The sequence below is a fragment of the Oncorhynchus clarkii genome, chromosome 33, assembly GCF_045791955.1.
Source record: "Oncorhynchus clarkii lewisi isolate Uvic-CL-2024 chromosome 33, UVic_Ocla_1.0, whole genome shotgun sequence".
NCBI lineage: Eukaryota > Metazoa > Chordata > Actinopteri > Salmoniformes > Salmonidae > Oncorhynchus > Oncorhynchus clarkii.
In genome coordinates, this window is record NC_092179.1 from 14194572 (window position 1) to 14212471 (window position 17900).

A 17900-nucleotide genomic window follows, 5' to 3' on the forward strand; every position below is an offset into this window, starting at 1 on the left:
CACACACACACACACACACACACACACACACACACATACACACACACACACTCAATTTTGTATTTCTGTAAGGATGCCCAATCCTAATCTTTCTCTTGGGGATTATATAATTCAGACTTTGACCCTGTCTAGCAGAGTGTTGTTTTGGGTACTGCTGCAGTTATTTCCGTGCTTCACTGCTCTCAAAGCCCTGCAACCTAATCTTGATTATGACTTAATGAACATGGGGGGAAAACCCTGACCGAATCACATAACGAGTGTGTTTTTAAAGCAACGGCAACAGAGGAGATTGTTTGGCAGGATATCTCCTGCAGGATTTGAACAAAGGAAACATTCATCATGGATTTAAATGATCTCGTATAACTGTCCCCACTTCTCCAATCCCCTTCTCCTCCTTTCCTCCTCTCTTCCTCCCTTCAGGATAGTCTGTTCAGTGATTCAGCAGACAAACCACACCACTTTGCTGTAGTTTAGTGCTATCCCTTTCTTGAAGGATAAAAGTGTTCTCTTGGGTGTGTGAGATTGCGTCTGTGTGTATGGGTTTCACACACTCCTTCTTCTCTGCCCTATCACATTCTGTTCCTCCTTCACTCCAAAGCTATTTTGTAGTGTGTGGTGGTTTTATAGTGTGTGTGTGTGTGTGTGTGTGTGTGTGTGTGTGTGTGTGTGTGTGTGTGTGTGTGTGTGTGTGTTTCACTCCAAAGCTATTTTATAGTGTGTGTTTGTGTACTCCCTATCCATCTGCCTGTATTTTTCCTCAACTCCTTGAAGTACACTCCTAAGTTACATTGAGGAGTCTAGTTGACTGTCAGGTTACCAAACACTGGTATGACCATGCCTTACCTCACACCATTGATACAAGACCTAACATTGCATGACATTGTCTTTCCTGTCTCCTCCAAAACGTCTTCTCACCATACGGTACTTCCTGTCTCACTGTCCAGTTAATAAACCGTGGGCATAAATGAACGCTGTGGGTTGCGCCCAGCGGGGGTGGTTGCCGTAGCGCCCAGCCTCTGATCTCCCTTTCTGTTTGAACTCAGCGTCGTGCGATAAGGAAGCAAAGAACACATCATCTACTCAACACAGAGAAGCAGCAGGGACAGAGATGGAGCATGACTGCTGTACAAATAGCACCTAGTCTGTGTCTGCCAGTGTCACCAGACCAGGGACAGAGCCCTTTTTCTGTGTGTTAAATAATCAAGTGTGTAAAACATTCTGTGTGTATGCATCTCTCTGTGTGTGTGTGTGCCTGTCATTCGTGTGTGTGTGTGTCCTTGTCATCCTTGTGTGTGTGTGTGTGAGTGCCTGTCATGAGTGTGTGTGTTTGTGTGTGTGTGTGTGCCTGTCATCTGTGTGTGTGTGTGTGATAGTGTGTGTGTGTGTGCCTGTCATGAGTGTGTGTGTGTGTGTGTGCCTGTCATCCTTGTGTGTGTGTGTGCTTGTCATCCTTGTGTGTGTGTGTGAGTGCCTGTCATCTGTGTGTGTGTGTGTGTGTGTGTGTGTGTGTGTGTGTGTGTGTGTGTGTGTGTGTGTGTGTGTGTGTGTGTGTGTGTGTGTGTGTGTGTGTGTGTCATCTGTGTGATTGTGTGTGTGTGTGTGTGTGTGTCTGTCTGTCTGTCGTGAGTGAGTGAGTGTGTGTGTGTGCATCTGTGCTGAACAGACACAGGGAGATGGTGTGTTCAGATGTATTACAGAGGCTACTACAGCACTGCATCCGGGCCCAATCAGATGACCTTGTACAGTTTCACTGGTCTCCTGTTCTATTGTGTTTGTGTTCTGGGATGATTATTTATTCCCCACTTGAGGAGAATAGCCTGGGAGATGATTGTGTTTCTGTAGACAGTGGAGGGACCCCATAGAGGATGAGGGGGGGGGGGGGCAGGAACCACTCTCTGTAGTGAAGGAATGGGATGGGGTGGGGCAGACATTTGGTAGCAAACACAGGGAAGGGCTACCAAGAGATGAACACACACACACACACATTGCATGATGCGACATGCGGCCTGCCTGCATTGGCCTCTACTCCACTGTAGCTGTGTGAGCAGCCCTTCACATTACATCACCCATCACACCGCAGGAACAGAAGTCCCTATGGCCCTTTTGACCCAGAGTAGACCTGAGGTGTGACCTGAGGTGTGACCTGAGGTGTGACCTGAGGTGTGACCTGAGGTGTGAGGCAGACGCTGGAGACCGGTTTGCCCTGTCGCCCCTGAGAAGGAGTGTGCCAGCCAATCCAACACACACACTTCATCAACCATGAATGCTGCATGCTTACACTCTCTTATACACACACACACACACACACACACACGCGCACACACACACACACACACACACACACACACACACACACACACACACACACACACGGAGAGGCATAACTCGTTTCTTTTTGCTGGGTGTGGAAAGCAGAACTCAGGGGGGGGGGGGGGGGGGCATGTGCAGGTTGGGCTCTCTCCCTTTGCTGCAAACAACACAGACGTGTGTGTGTTGTCTGTCTATGTTTCCATGGTGTGTAACTGATACTTGGTGTATAATGTCTAAGACAGGCAATACACACACACACACACACACACACACACACACACACACACACACACACACACACACACACACACACACACACACACACACACACACGGAGAGGCATAACTCGTTTCTTTTTGCTGGGTGTGGAAAGCAGGGGGGGGGGGGGGCATGTGCAGGTTGGGCTCTCTCCCTTTGCTGCAAACAACACAGACGTGTGTGTGTTGTCTGTCTATGTTTCCATGGTGTGTAACTGATACTTGGTGTATAATGTCTAAGACAGGCAATACACACACACACACACACACACACACACACACACACACACACACACACTGCATCACTATAGGACGGTGACTCCTAGCTCCAACTCTACTCTTGAACAATCAACCACATCTCAATGTCTCTCCGCTCCACGCCCAAATGAACCCCCTCCCTCTGCTTCTTCATTCATTCCTCCCTGAAACCACGGTCACAGTTGTCATGACACATTAACATCCTGTTGTGTGGATGCGTGGCGACGTCTCGCCCATCAGGCCTTTGGGGAGTGTGAGAGGCCCAGGTCTGAGAATGCAACAATACCTGTCTCTGTGTGTGTGTGTGTGTTTGTTTGTTACATCTCATTCCTCTACACAGCGTGAAATCTGTCTTCAGCGCAGCTCAAATCCGTAATGTTTCTCAAGGTCGACATGTCTCTTTACATTCCGTGCTCGGGAATTCTGTCGGTGTGAGCGTCACCGACTCCCGGAATCTCTTGCCCCCTTTCTCTCCCGCTTTCCCTGCTCTCTCTCTTTTCCCTGCTCTCTCTCTCTGTCTCTGTCTCTGTCTCTGTCTCTCTCTCTCTCTCTCTCTCTCTCTCTCTCTCTCTCCCCGCTTTCCCTGCTCTCTCTCTTTTCCCTGCTCTCTCTCTTTTCTCTGTCTCTGTCTCTGTCTCTCTCTCTCTCTCTCTCTCTCTCTCTCTCTCTCTCTCTCTCTCTCTCTCTCCCCGCTTTCCCTGCTCTCTCTCTTTTCTCTCTCTCTCTCTCTCTCTCTCTCTCTCTCTCTCTCTCTCTCTCTCTCTCTCTCTCTCTCTCTCTCTCTCTCTCTCTCTCTCTCTCTCTCTCTCTCTCTCTCTCTCTCTCTCTCTCTCTCTCTGTCTGTCTCACTCTCTCTCTCTCGCTCTCACTTGCTCGCTGCCTCAGTGACTGTGGGATTTTTAGAATGCACCTCACAACATAGCACAGGCTCGCACACACATCGTGACTAGATAATGACACTCGTTTACAGTTGGTTTGTTCTTTTAAACTCTCCTCCTCTCGTTCTAATGTCTCTGCAGCATTAGACAGACACCAGAGTTCCAGACTCTCTCTCTCGTACCACATGGACTTGCTCTGGCAGATATTCTCACTTCTGTCTTTTATCTGGCTCTGCTGATTTATCCTCTTCTTTCTCTCTCTCCCCTTGTCTTGCTCTCCCCTGTTCTCTGTCTGTGCACCTCTGTTATATAAGACACTTCATACTCTTCCCCTCTCTTATCTCCACCTCCCTGCTTTCCTTTCCTCTCCTCTCATCCTCCTCTATCCCCCATTAGGGAGTCTCAATGGTATTAGTGAGTGTACAGGTGGAATGGTGAACAAGGGAACCGATGAGACTAAACATGCCATTAACCCTGGGGGAGGATTCAAGTCCATGTGTCTGTCCTCGGACTCAAATACTATAGGTCCGTTCTCTGACCTTTCATCTCTCTGTGTTGTTGCGTTCCAGGCACCTCTCCGGCTCTAATATGAAGGATCTTCTCAGAATCTCCGTCCCCTTCCTCAAACGAGCCTGTGCCGTCTCTCTCTATGTGAGTATCAACCACAACCATTACAACTAAGACTATGTCGTTATCTCAGTACACATCTGTTTGGTATAGTAATCATGTTGAAGGATGTGTAGGTTAAAGCAAAAGTTTGATGTTATGTTCGGTCCAGTTAACATTGTATAAGTTGAATGTTAAAGCACCGGTTGCATGGTAATGTCCTGCTGTTCACTCCTCCCTCCTGTAGGTGGCGGTCATCATGTCCTTCAGGCTGTGGCTGATGGGTGGCTCCATGCCTCTCTTCTCTGAGCAGGACAACCCAGCCTCCTTCTCTCCTCACCTGCTCACCAGGTTATTCCTAGCCCTATCACAGACATGTATTTCTTTTATCAGTCTCTGCTGATTTAGCCCTTGGTTCACTCCAGACCAGACTGCCCTTGATCAGCACAAAAACATCCTGTGGCGGACTGCAATAGCATCAAATAATCCCCACCGTATGCAACTGTTCAGGGAAGTCAGGAACCAATACACGCAGTCAGCCAGGAAAGCAAAGGCTAACTTTTTCAAGCAGAAGTTCTTATCCTTTAGCTCTAACTCCCAAAAGTTTTTGGACACTGTAAAGTCCATGGAGAACAAGAGCACCTCCTCCCAGCTGCCCACTGCACTGAGGCTAGGTAACAGCAGATGTTCTGAAAGAGCTGCAAAACCTGGACCCATACATATCAGTTGGGCTAGACAATCTGGACCCTTTCTTTCTAAAACTATCCGCTGCCATTGTTGCAACCCCTATTACCAGCCTGTTCAACCTCTCTTTCGTATCGTCCGAGATCCCTAAAGATTGGAAAGCTGCCGCGGTCATCCCCCTCATCAAAGGGGGTGACACCCTAGACCCAAACTGTTACAGACCTATATCCATCCTGCCCTGCCTTTCTAAAATCTTTGAAAGCCAAGTTAATAAACAGATCACTGACCATTTCGAATCCCACCGTACCTTCTCCGCTGTGCAATCCGGCTTCCGAGCTGGTCTCGGGTGCACCTCAGCCATGCTCAAGGTACTAAACAATATCATAACCGCCATAGATAAAAGACAGTACTGTCAAGCTGTCTTCATTGACCTGTCCAAGGCTTTCGACTGTCAATCACCGTATACCTATCGGCAGACTCAATAGCCTTGGTTTTTCTAATGACTGCCTCGCCTGGTTCACCAACTACTTTGCAGACAGAGTTCAGTGTGTCATATCGGAGGGCATGTTGTCCGGACCTCTGGCAGTCTCTATGGGGGAACCACAGGGTTCAATTCTCGGGACTCTTTTCTCTGTATATATCAATGATGTCGCTCTTGCTGGGGGGCGATTCCCTGATCCACCTCTACGCAGACGACACAATTCTGTATACTTCTGGCCCTTCCTTGGACACTGTGCTAACTAACCTCCAAATGAGCTTCAATGCCATACAACACTCCTTCCGTGGCCTCCAACTGCTCTTAAACGCTAGTAAAACCAAATGCATGCTTTTCAACCGTGCGCTGCCCGCACCCGCCCGCCCGACTAGCATCACCACCCTGGACGGTTCCGACCTAGAATATGTGGACAACTATAAATACCTTGGTGTCTGGCTAGACTGTAAACTCTCCTTCCAGACTCATATTAAACATCTCCAATCCAAAATCAAATCTAGAATCGGCTTTCTATTTCGCAACAAAGCCTCTTTCACTCACGCCTCCAAACTCACCATCGTAAAACTGACTATCCTACCGATCCTCGACTTCGGCGATGTCATCTACAAAATAGCTTCCAACACTCTACTCAGCAAAATGGATGCAGTCTATCACAGTGCCATCCGGTTTGTTACCAAAGCCCCTTATAACAACCCACCACTGTGACCTGTATGCTCTAGTCGGCTGGCCCTCGCTACATATTCATTGCCAGACCCACTGGCTCCAGGTCATCTATAAGTCTATGCTAGGTAAAGCTCCGCCTTATCTCAGTTCACTGGTCACGATGACAACACCCACCCGTCGCACACGTTCCAGCAGGTATATCTCAGTGATCATCCCCAAAGCCCACACCTCATTTGGCCGCCTTTCCTTCCAGTTCTCTGCTGCCTGTGACTGGAACGAACTGCAAAAATCGCTGAAGTTGGAGATTTTCATTTCCCTCACCAACTTTAAACATCAACTATCTGAGCAGCTAACCGATCCCTGCAGCTGTACATAGTCCATCTGTAAATAGCCCACCCAATCTACCTACCTCATCCCCATACTGTTTTTATTTTATTTACTTTTCTGCTCTTTTGCACACCAGTATTTCTACTTGCACATCATCATCTGCTCATTTATCACTCCAGTGTTAATCTGCTAAATTGTAATTATTCGCTCTTATGGCCTATTTATTGCCTACCTCCTCATGCCTTTTGCACACACTGTATATAGACATTCTTTTTTTCTACTGTGTCATTGACTTGTTTATTGTGTTATTGGCTTGTTTATTGTTTACTCCATGTGTAACTCTGTGTTGTTGTCTGTGTCACACTGCTTTGCTTTATCTTGGCCAGGTCGCAGTTGCAAATGAGAACTTGTTCTCAACTAGCCTACCTGGTTAAATAAAGGTGATCAAAAGTGTTAAATCAATTTCAATGCTAAAATGCTAAGATACTGTATTGAAATCAGTCATATTCAGTCATATTTCTTGCTACATGTAACCACCATATTAAAAGTTGTATCAAAGAGTATGAACATAAATGGACCCACAAATAGACCCAAACAACAGCCTCCCTCCACTGGGTTAGCCTCCCCAGGCTTCAGGGCCTACTCCATTGTTGTAGGCCTCAAGAGTGTTTGAGCAGTAGCGCTCTGGTCCCTATCTGCAGTGACAGACACTGTAGCTGTCGTCGGGCAACAGATAATCTGTCATTAGCTCTTGCAAGGCCACCTGGGAAATGTACTTCCTAAATCTCTTCATACCCTACACCCAGTCTTTCTTTCCCTCCTTCCCTTCTTCCTTCCTGGCACTGTCTCAAGGATGCTCTTGTCATTGAGAAAGGAGAATGTCAGTCTTAGTGTTAAAAACCGTTCCATCCAGCCAGCTATCTATTTGCTGTCTATCTATCCATCAGTCAGTGTTCTCCGTTATGTTTTAATGAAGAGATGCGTCTCGTAGTGAATACTGACGATTGAGACTAACCTTGAAGAGTCTGTTTGTCCTTTTGATACTGACAATCAGTCAGTTATGGATATGTGTGTATGAGAAGTGTGTGTGTGTGTGTGTGTGTGTGTGTGTGTGTGTGTGTGTGTGTGTGTGTGTGTGTGTGTGTGTGTGTGTGTGTGTGTGTGTGTGTGTGTGTGTGTGTGCGTGCGTGCGTGTGTGTGTGTGCGTGAAGAGTGTGTATCGTCCTTGGTGTGTGGTGTCTGTGTTTACTCATTCCCTCTCCATCTGTAGTGATGCAGTAGTGATTATCCATCATGTCAGCGGTTCTCTGACAAGCCATTTATAATTCATCGTAGCGGCCTCACTTCTGTCATTAATCTAGTGTGTGTGTGTGTGTGTGTGTGTGTGTGTGTGTGTGTGTGTCTGTGTCTGTGTCTGTGTGTGTGTGTGTGTGTGTGTGTGTGTGTGTGTGTGTGTGTGTAGGTGCTTAAGTGATTTATTTGAATAAACAAGCGGACTGCTACAGTTACAGCGTTTATATTACTGATTGATCAACTGCTGGTGACTGGAGAATTAGCTGTTTACTATATGAATGATATGCAACAGTCTAGCCCAGCCTGGTTAATGGCACCGTGTGCGTGTGTGCGTGTGTGTGTGTGTGTGTGTGTGCGTGTGTGAGTGAGTGTGTGTGGGCGCGTGTGTGGGCGTGCTTTGGAGTTTTTATCTTCAACTGACCATGTTGCAGACCAGTGACATTTCTGTTGATTTAGCATTTGCTATTCCTCTCTCGTTTCTCATAAAGGTTAGGTGTGTTTGTGTGTTATTGTCTAGTTGTGTGTGTGTGTGTGTGTGTGATTGTCTAGTTGAGTGTGTACATCAAATTCAATACTGAAGGATTTTGAGAAACTTGAGTGTCATACTGCAACACATTCTAATCCATTAAACATCAAGTGCCATTGTCTGTGATTGCCTTTTTCTCTGTGTGTGTGTTTGCATGTACTTACCTGTGTGTGTGTGTGTGTGTGTGTGTGTTTGCATGTATTTACCTGTGTGTGTGTGTTTTCCCGTGAGCATGTGTGTGTGTGTGTGTGTGTGTGTGTGTGTGTGTGTGTGTGTGTGTGTGTGTGTGTGTGTGTGTGTGTGCGTGTGTGTGCGTGTGTATTTCAAGGTATCTGGTGTGTCAGTGTCCTCTGCGCGGAGTGGTGTGGAGTGCTCTCCTCACATCATGACTGTGTGAGCCTTTAAGGCTGTTAAGCTGGGTGGTTTGACACCTGAATTCAGGACTCTTGATCAGGGAGAACATGCTGGAACACAGGAGACAGAGGAGACACAGCTACAGTCCTCTAACCTCCCATCACTTACCTGTCAGCAACTGCTATTCATTTTCTCCATTATTCTTTCTCTCTGTCTCAATGTCTCTCTCTTTTGATGGCTGTTTCTCTCACTTTCTCTCTCTCTTTTTCTTGATTACGCTCCCTCTCTCTTTTACTCCCTCTCTCTTTCACTCCCTCTCTCTCTCATTTTCTCTTCCTAACTCTTCTGTCTGTCTCTCTCTCTTTCACTCCCTCTCTCTTTTATTCCCTCTCTCTTTCACTCCCTCTCTCTAACTCTTCTGCCTGTCTCTCTCTCTTTCTGGAGTGCTTTCTCTTTTTCACTCCCTCTCGTTTTCTTTCTCTTTTTCTCATCCATGCATCACTTTCCTCTCTCCCTTTTCCCCCTCCCTCACTTCTCCCTGCCCTGTCTTCTCCTCTCTGTTAGGAAAGGCTGTGCATGTTGTGCTTAGTGGGGAGAGGGGGGGTTGTGGGCGGTGGGGGATTTGAATCTATGTCCCGTTCCAGTCTGATCATGGCAGTTGGTGAGCATACTCTCCTCCATGTTTAACTCTCTGGCTCTGTCAGTCGCCAAGTCTGGAGGAGTGCGCGCGTGTGTGTGCGCGTGTGTGTGCGCGCGTGTGTGCACTCATGTTTGTTCATGCTTGTGCCTGTCTCTCTGTCTATGTCTATATGTATGTCTTCCTCTCCAATAGCCAGCCTGACTGGGTGGCAAAAACAGATAGAGAATGTTTTAATTCTGTACATCCATTGCACATAGCTGGCCTCTTATTCAATAGGGATTTCCCCCTCAATCTACTATAGCACTAGGTTAGGTGAATCTGTCAATAGATCACTTCATGCCGTCCCCCGGCGTTAGATGTTCCTCCATAAATCGATGATACACCAGCAGTTCATATTCCCCCTGCGTCCCCTCTCAAATCAACAGGCGATCTGAACCCGCCTGTCCAAATCAGTGGAGAATTGACTTTCCCTATCTATTCATCTATTCTATGGGAAAGCCTGTTTTGCTGCAGAGAGAGAATCAATGTGTAATCTATGCAGATCTCTGAAGCTGCTGCTCTTCTGAGTGGGAGGAGAATGCTGATAGGGTGTCACAGTGTTCTCATGTTCTCATGCACTTCTGACCAGAGATAGGGCTGGGTGCCATTTGGATGCAGAAAAACACACGTGCAATTGCCCTGCTGTATGCGTGCGTGAGTGTGTGTGTTTCTGCACATAAGCGTTTGTGTGGGTGTTAAGATTCATTTTTATCAATGCACTGAAGCAGTCTTGTCAAATCAAAGTTTCATTCCACTTCAAGTCACATCGACTGTGTGCCCATTTGAAGAGTTTTGTCTTACAGTTCACCATCCCAAACACCGGACTCACTAACTCATCTCCAGTCATAGCTTCAGCTACAGAGCAGTTCATATAGAATCGTTCCTTACAGCCCTGTGTTTGTTGTTCCAGTTAGTCTTTGAGTAGAGGAACGGCCACCCACTCAGACTGGAGCTAAAAGCCTTTCCATTTCTATAGAGGAGCCAGCTTATCTGTTCTAAATGATAAGGGGCAGCCATTGACTGTAATGGAGAGTCATTTAGTGATTTAGCAGAGCTGGCTAAGGGTGTTTGATAGTGTGTTTTTGTTAGTGTGTGTGTGTGCATGTTTCCTTACGCGTGCGCATGATTATACATGCGTGCATGTGTGTCCTCTATTGCTTCCCGCTGAGCATGCCTGTGTGTGAGTGATTGTATTTGTGTGCGTGTGTGTGTGTGTGTGTGTCTGTATTTCAAGGTATTTGTCTATCTGGTGTGTCAGTGTCCTCTGCACTGAGTTGTGTGGAGTGCTCTCCTCACATCATGACTGTGTGAGCCTTAAAGGCTGAACTTCTTAGGGCTGGAATCCCGTTAACGGAATCGATATGACAACAGCCAGTGAAAGTGCAGGGTGCCAAATTCAAAACAACAGAAATCTCATAATTAAATTTCCTCAAACATACACGTATCTTATACCGTTTTAAAGGTAATCTTGTTGTTAATCCCACCACAGTTTCCGATTTCAAATAGGCTTTACAGCGAAAGCACCACAAACGATTATGTTAGGTGACCACCAAGTCACAGAAAAACACAGCCATTTTTCCAGCCAAAGAGAGGAGTCACAAAAAGCACAAATAGAGATAAAATGAATCACTAACCTTTGATGATCTTCATCAGATGACACTCATAGGACTTCATGTTACACAATACATGTATGTTTTGTTTGATAAAGTTCACATTAAAAAAAAAAAATCTCAGTATACATTGGCGCGTTCCAAATAGATATTGCAGAGAGCCACATCATTTTACAGAAATACTCATTATAAATGTTGATGAAAATACAATTGTTAGACATGTGTCGTGGAAATTTCCTCTATTTACCAAATCATGAGCGCAAACCACACACAAGCCAGAGTTAGTTATCAAAGTTAATCTTTAATTATATAGAGCTTCATCACAACCCTGTGACTCTCAGACAATTCAGTGTCTATCCATGAATTCTCTGAGAGCCCCTTCCACATTTCAAATGAGGTCCTTTATATCAAAGACACACAGGATAAGACAGCATCGGCTCAACTTCCGGCGCCGACAGAGATGGCCGCCTCGCTTCGCGTTCCTAGGAAACTATGCAGTTTTTTGTTTTTTTACGTGTTATTTCTTACATTAGTACCCCAGGTCATCTTAGGTTTCATTACATACAGTCGAGAAGAACTACTGAATATAAGATCAGCGTCAACTCACCATCAGTACGACCAAGAATATGTTTTTCGCGACGCGGACCCTGTGTTCTGCCTTACAAACAGGACAACGGAGTGGATCCTATGCAGCGACCCAAAAAAACGACTCCGAAAGAGAGGGAAACGAGGCGGTCTTCTGGTCAGACTCCGGAGACGGGCACACCGTGCACCACTCCCTAGCATTCTTCTTGCCAATGTCCAGTCTCTTGACAACAAGGTTGATGAAAACCGAGCAAGGGTAGCATTCCAGAGGGACATCAGAGACTGTAACGTCCTTTGCTTCACTGAAACATGGCTCACTGGAGAGACTCTATCCGAAGCGGTGCAGCCAACGGGTTTCTCCATGCATCGCGCTGACAGAAACAAACATCTTTCTGGTAAGAAGAGGGGCGGGGGCGTATGCCTCATGGCCAACGTGACATGGTGTGATGAAAGAAACATACAGGAACTCAAATCCTTCTGTTCACCTGATTTAGAATTCCTCACAATCAAATGTAGACCGCATTATCTACCAAGAGAATTCTCTTCGATTATAATCACAGCCGTATATATCCCCCCCCAAGCAGACACATCGATGGCTCTGAACGAACTTTATTTAACTCTCTGCAAACTGGAAACGATTTATCCGGAGGCTGCATTCATTGTAGCTGGGGATTTTAACAAGGCTAATCTGAAAACAAGACTCCCCAAATTTTATCAGCATATCGATTGCGCAACCAGGGGTGGAAAGACCTTGGATCATTGTTACTCTAACTTCCGCGACGCATATCAGGCCCTGCCCCGCCCCCCTTTCGGAAAAGCTGACCACGACTCCATTTTGTTGATCCCTGCCTACAGACAGAAACTAAAACAAGAGGCTCCCACGCTGAGGTCTGTCCAACGCTGGTCCGACCAAGCTGACTCCACACTCCAAGACTGCTTCCATCACGTGGACTGGGAGATGTTTCGTATTGCGTCAGATAACAACATTGACGAATACGCTGATTCGGTGTGCGAGTTCATTAGAACGTGCGTTGAAGATGTCGTTCCCATAGCAACGATTAAAACATTCCCTAACCAGAAACCGTGGATTGATGGCAGCATTCGTGTGAAACTGAAAGCGCGAACCACTGCTTTTAATCAGGGCAAGGTGTCTGGTAACATGACCGAATACAAACAGTGCAGCTATTCCCTCCGCAAGGCTATCAAACAAGCTAAGCGCCAGTACAGAGACAAAGTAGAATCTCAATTCAACGGCTCAGACACAAGAGGCATGTGGCAGGGTCTACAGTCAATCACGGACTACAGGAAGAAATCCAGCCCAGTCACGGACCAGGATGTCTTGCTCCCAGGCAGACTAAATAACTTTTTTGCCCGCTTTGAGGACAATACAGTGCCACTGACACGGCCTGCAACGAAAACATGCGGTCTCTCCTTCACTGCAGCCGAGGTGAGTAAGACATTTAAACGTGTTAACCCTCGCAAGGCTGCAGGCCCAGACGGCATCCCCAGCCGCGCCCTCAGAGCATGCGCAGACCAGCTGGCCGGTGTGTTTACGGACATATTCAATCAATCCCTATACCAGTCTGCTGTTCCCACATGCTTCAAGAGGGCCACCATTGTTCCTGTTCCCAAGAAAGCTAAGGTAACTGAGCTAAACGACTACCGCCCCGTAGCACTCACATCCGTCATCATGAAGTGCTTTGAGAGACTAGTCAAGGACCATATCACCTCCACCCTACCTGACACCCTAGACCCACTCCAATTTGCTTACCGCCCAAATAGGTCCACAGACGATGCAATCTCAACCACACTGCACACTGCCCTAACCCATCTGGACAAGAGGTATACCTATGTGAGAATGCTGTTCATCGACTACAGCTCGGCATTCAACACCATAGTACCCTCCAAGCTCGTCATCAAGCTCGAGACCCTGGGTCTCGACCCCGCCCTGTGCAACTGGGTACTGGACTTCCTGACGGGCCGCCCCCAGGTGGTGAGGGTAGGCAACAACATCTCCTCCCCGCTGATCCTCAACACTGGGGCCCCACAAGGGTGCGTTCTGAGCCCTCTCCTGTACTCCCTGTTCACCCACGACTGCGTGGCCACGCACGCCTCCAACTCAATCATCAAGTTTGCGGACGACACAACAGTGGTAGGCTTGATTACCAACAACGACGAGACGGCCTACAGGGAGGAGGTGAGGGCCCTCGGAGTGTGGTGTCAGGAAAATAACCTCACACTCAACGTCAACAAAACTAAGGAGATGATTGTGGACTTCAGGAAACAACAGAGGGAACACCCCCCCTATCCCATCGATGGAACAGTAGTGGAGAGGGTAGCAAGTTTTAAGTTCCTCGGCAAACACATCACAGACAAACTGAATTGGTCCACTCACACAGACAGCATCGTGAAGAAGGCGCAGCAGCGCCTCTTCAACCTCAGGAGGCTGAAGAAATTCGACTTGTCACCAAAAGCACTCACAAACTTCTACAGATGCACAATCGAGAGCATCCTGGCGGGCTGTATCACCGCCTGGTATGGCAACTGCACCGCCCTCAACCGTAAGGCTCTCCAGAGGGTAGTGAGGTCTGCACAACGCATCACCGGGGGCAAACTACCTGCCCTCCAGGACACCTACACCACCCGATGTCACAGGAAGGCCATAGAGATCATCAAGGACATCAACCACCCGAGCCACTGCCTGTTCACCCCGCTATCATCCAGAAGGCGAGGTCAGTACAGGTGCATCAAAGCTGGGACCGAGAGACTGAAAAACAGCTTCTATCTCAAGGCCATCAGACTGTTAAACAGCCACCACTAACACTGAGTGGCTGCTGCCAACACACTGACACTGACTCAACTCCAGCCACTTTAATAATGGGAATTGATGGGAAATGATGTAAATATATCACTAGCCACTTTAAACAATGCTACCGTATAAAATGTTACTTACCCTACATTATTCATCTCATATGCATACGTATATACTGTACTCTATATCATCGACTGTATCCTTATGTAATACATGTATCACTAGCCACTTTAAACTATGCCACTTTGTTTACATACTCATCTCATTTGTACATACTGTACTCGATACCATCTACTGTATCTTGCCTATGCTGCTCTGTACCATCACTCATTCATATATCCTTATGTACATATTCTTTATCCCCTTACACTGTGTACAAGACAGTAGTTTTGGAATTGTTAGTTAGATTACTTGTTATTACTGCATTGTCGGAACTAGAAGCACAAGCATTTCGCTACACTCGCATTAACATCTGCTAACCATGTGTATGTGACAAATAAAATTTGATTTGATTTGATTTGATTCATCGTTCAGCTTTGTCTCCTTTCTCAAACCCCAGAACCATAAAACAATCCTCCATATCAACAGGCATATATCAAATTGTCATTTAGATACAACCAACTCTAAATACAACCAATCCTGGACAAGCTCACGGAGAGGAGAATGATTCCAGACACTGCCATCTCCGATGGGAAAACTAGGGAGTGAACTGGCACACACACAGTGGAGCAAAAGATATGTTTACACATGATGATACTTTGACCTCTCCCCTCTCTGCGGCCCATGCAACTTAGTCTTGACATAGAACAGATAACTGCAACCTCGCCACAGTATTATACAAAAATACCATTCTGATGAGAAGTAACTTATTTAAACATATGATGAATATGAAACATCTTACATATGTTACCAACAAATTCTGATTATTCCACGACACATGGAAATATAGATATTCCTCTCCTTAATGCTGTGTCAGATAAAAAAAAACAGAAAGTGTGGTGTATCATTTTCTTTCTCTTTCCTTTTCTTTCTCTTTTTCTCATCCATGCATCACTTTCCTCTCTCCCTTTTCCCCCTCCCTCACTTCTCCCTGCCCTGTCTTCTCCTCTCTGTTAGGAAAGGCTGTGCATGTTGTGCTTAGTGGGGAGAGAGGGGGGTTGTGGGTAGTGGGATAATTTAATCTGTGTGTGTGCGTGTGTGTGTGCGTGTCTGTGTGTGTGCGCGTGTGCTTGCGTGCGTGTTTCTGCACATAAGCGGGTGTTAGGATTCATTTTTATCAATGCACTGAAGCAGTCTTGTCAAATCAAAGTTTCATTCCACTTCAAGTCACATCGACTGTGTGCCCATTTGAAGAGTTTTGTCTTACAGTTCACCATCCCAAACACCGGACTCACTAACTCATCTCCAGTCATAGCTTCAGCTATAGAGCAGTTCATACAGAACCGTTCCTTACAGCCCTGTGTTTGTTGTTCCAGTTAGTCTTTGAGTAGAGGAACGGCCACCCACTCAGACTGGAGCTGAAGCCTTCACATTTCCATAGAGGAGCCAGCTTATCTGTTCTAAATGATAAGGGGCAGCCATTGACTGTAATGGAGACTAATTTAGTGATTTAGCAGTGTGTGTGTGGCTATGTGTGTGTGTGTGTCCTCTATCGCTTCACGCTCCCCTCTCTCTGTTTTCTTTCATTACTCGTTTTCCTCTCTCAGCCACCAATCCTTTCACTTTCCCCTGCTCCCTCTGGTGTCTCTCTCCTGCTCAGTCAAGCAGACCTCTCTTTCCTCTCTTTCTGTCCTTGGCCATGTAATGGTCTCAGGTAGCTCCCCCAGTGTGACAGAATCAATAGCACAGCCGCTCGGACCTCTGCGTCCCAAATGGCACCATATGGCCTTTGTAGTGCACTACTTTTTGACCAGGGCCCATAGAGCTCTGATCAACAGTAGTGCGCCAGAGGGAATAGAGTTCCATTTGGGACACAACCCCATATCTAAACTCACCGAGGACACGATGACCAACAGAACAGGAACAGGATGTTCTTTCATGGCTGTTTGCAGTCAACAACATAGTGTGATTGAATACAGTGTGATTAAAGTTCCTGTAAATGTAATGCACGAATGTGACCGAGAGTTAACATTTGAACCCTCTCTCGCTTTCTATTTGCCTCTGTTCTTTCCTCTTCTCATGTCTTCTCCCTCTAGGTTCCTGACCTACTGCTACCTGTTGGCGTTCAACGCGTGGCTGCTGCTGTCTCCCGCGGTGCTGTGTTATGACTGGCAGGTGGGCAGTATACCCCTGGTGGAGTCACTGTGGGACATGCGCAACGTCGCCGCCCTGCTGCTGGGAGTGGTCATGGTCGCCCTCTGTCTGCACTGTGTCATGTCGCTACAGGTGAGATGGACATGGAGATTAGGTGCCTTCAGAACAGCCCCTCAGAACAGCCTCAGTTTTGTCGGGGCATGGACTCTACAAGGTGTTGAAAGCGTTCCACACGGCTGCTGGCCCATGTTGACTCTGATGCTTCCCAAAGTTGTGTCAAATTGGCTGGATGTCCTTTGAGTGGTGGACCGTTCTTGATACACACATGAAACTGTTGAGCGTGAAAAACCCAGCAGCATTGCAGTTGTTGACACAAACTGGTGCACCTGGCACCTACTACCATACCCTGTTCAAAGGCACTTAAATATTTTGTCATTCATCCTCTGAATGGCTCACATACACAATCCATGTTTCAATTGTCTCAAGGCTTCAAAAATCCTTCTTTAACCCGTCTCCTCCCCTTCATCTACACTGATGGAAGTGGATTTAACAAGTGACATCAATAAGGGATCCTAGATTTCACCTGGATTCACCTGGTCAGTCTATGTGGAAAGAGTATAATGTTCAGAATGTGTTGTACACAGCGTATTGATTCTATCTGTCTAGTACCCGGAAGTCTACGTTGGGGGCTAGGGGTTTCTGAACTGGGCTTGCTTTCACACATTGATACTCACAGGTTTCTAAACATAGACACTATGCTATGAAAACTCTCGCCTTCCAATCACACCACACTCTTGTTAGAGGAGATGACCAAACTCGCACACGCTATTTGCCCGACCCATGCCATGAACATACAGTACACACTTTCTCTGCGTTGCCGTGGTGACAGGCAGTGTTTAGAGAAGGAGACTTATTATGTGTGAGAAGTGTGTGCACTGCATCGTTCTTCGTTATTGAGTAGACTTTGAGTCTTTGGTCCCCATCCCACTCAGACAGAGTGAGAGATGTCTCGCCTGCTACTGCCAGCTGTCAACACCGAATGGCATTTGTGAAATTGATCTCTTCACCCTGCTTGTCCTACCCGTAGTTTGCGTCGGAATAATTGTTTCAAGCTGAAAGAATTGTGAGAGCTCTTGATCTCTTCCTGTAATTTGGGAGGTAACTTTTCTCAATACGCTGATCTTCTTGTAGAGGATGAAGTGAAACTAGGCGGCAGGTGGCCTTAGCGTTGGGTCAGTAACTGAACGGTCGCTGGTTCGAATCCCCAAACTGACTAGATTTAAAAAAAAATCTGTATGTGCCCTTGAGTAAG

The 17900-nt window shown here is 46.7% G+C and overlaps 1 protein-coding gene across 1 annotated transcript in view; it reads left to right on the top strand.

Annotated features, from left to right (window-relative positions):
- The window catches only part of LOC139393271 (protein O-mannosyl-transferase TMTC1-like), a 115543-nt gene that overhangs the window by 36432 nt on the left and 61211 nt on the right, over nucleotides 1-17900 (top strand). Inside the window, exons 5-7 of the mRNA XM_071141774.1 lie at nucleotides 4273-4354; nucleotides 4557-4660; nucleotides 16531-16720. Of these exons, the coding sequence (XP_070997875.1) occupies nucleotides 4273-4354; nucleotides 4557-4660; nucleotides 16531-16720 (376 nt within the window). The remainder of the gene's footprint in view (nucleotides 1-4272; nucleotides 4355-4556; nucleotides 4661-16530; nucleotides 16721-17900) is intronic.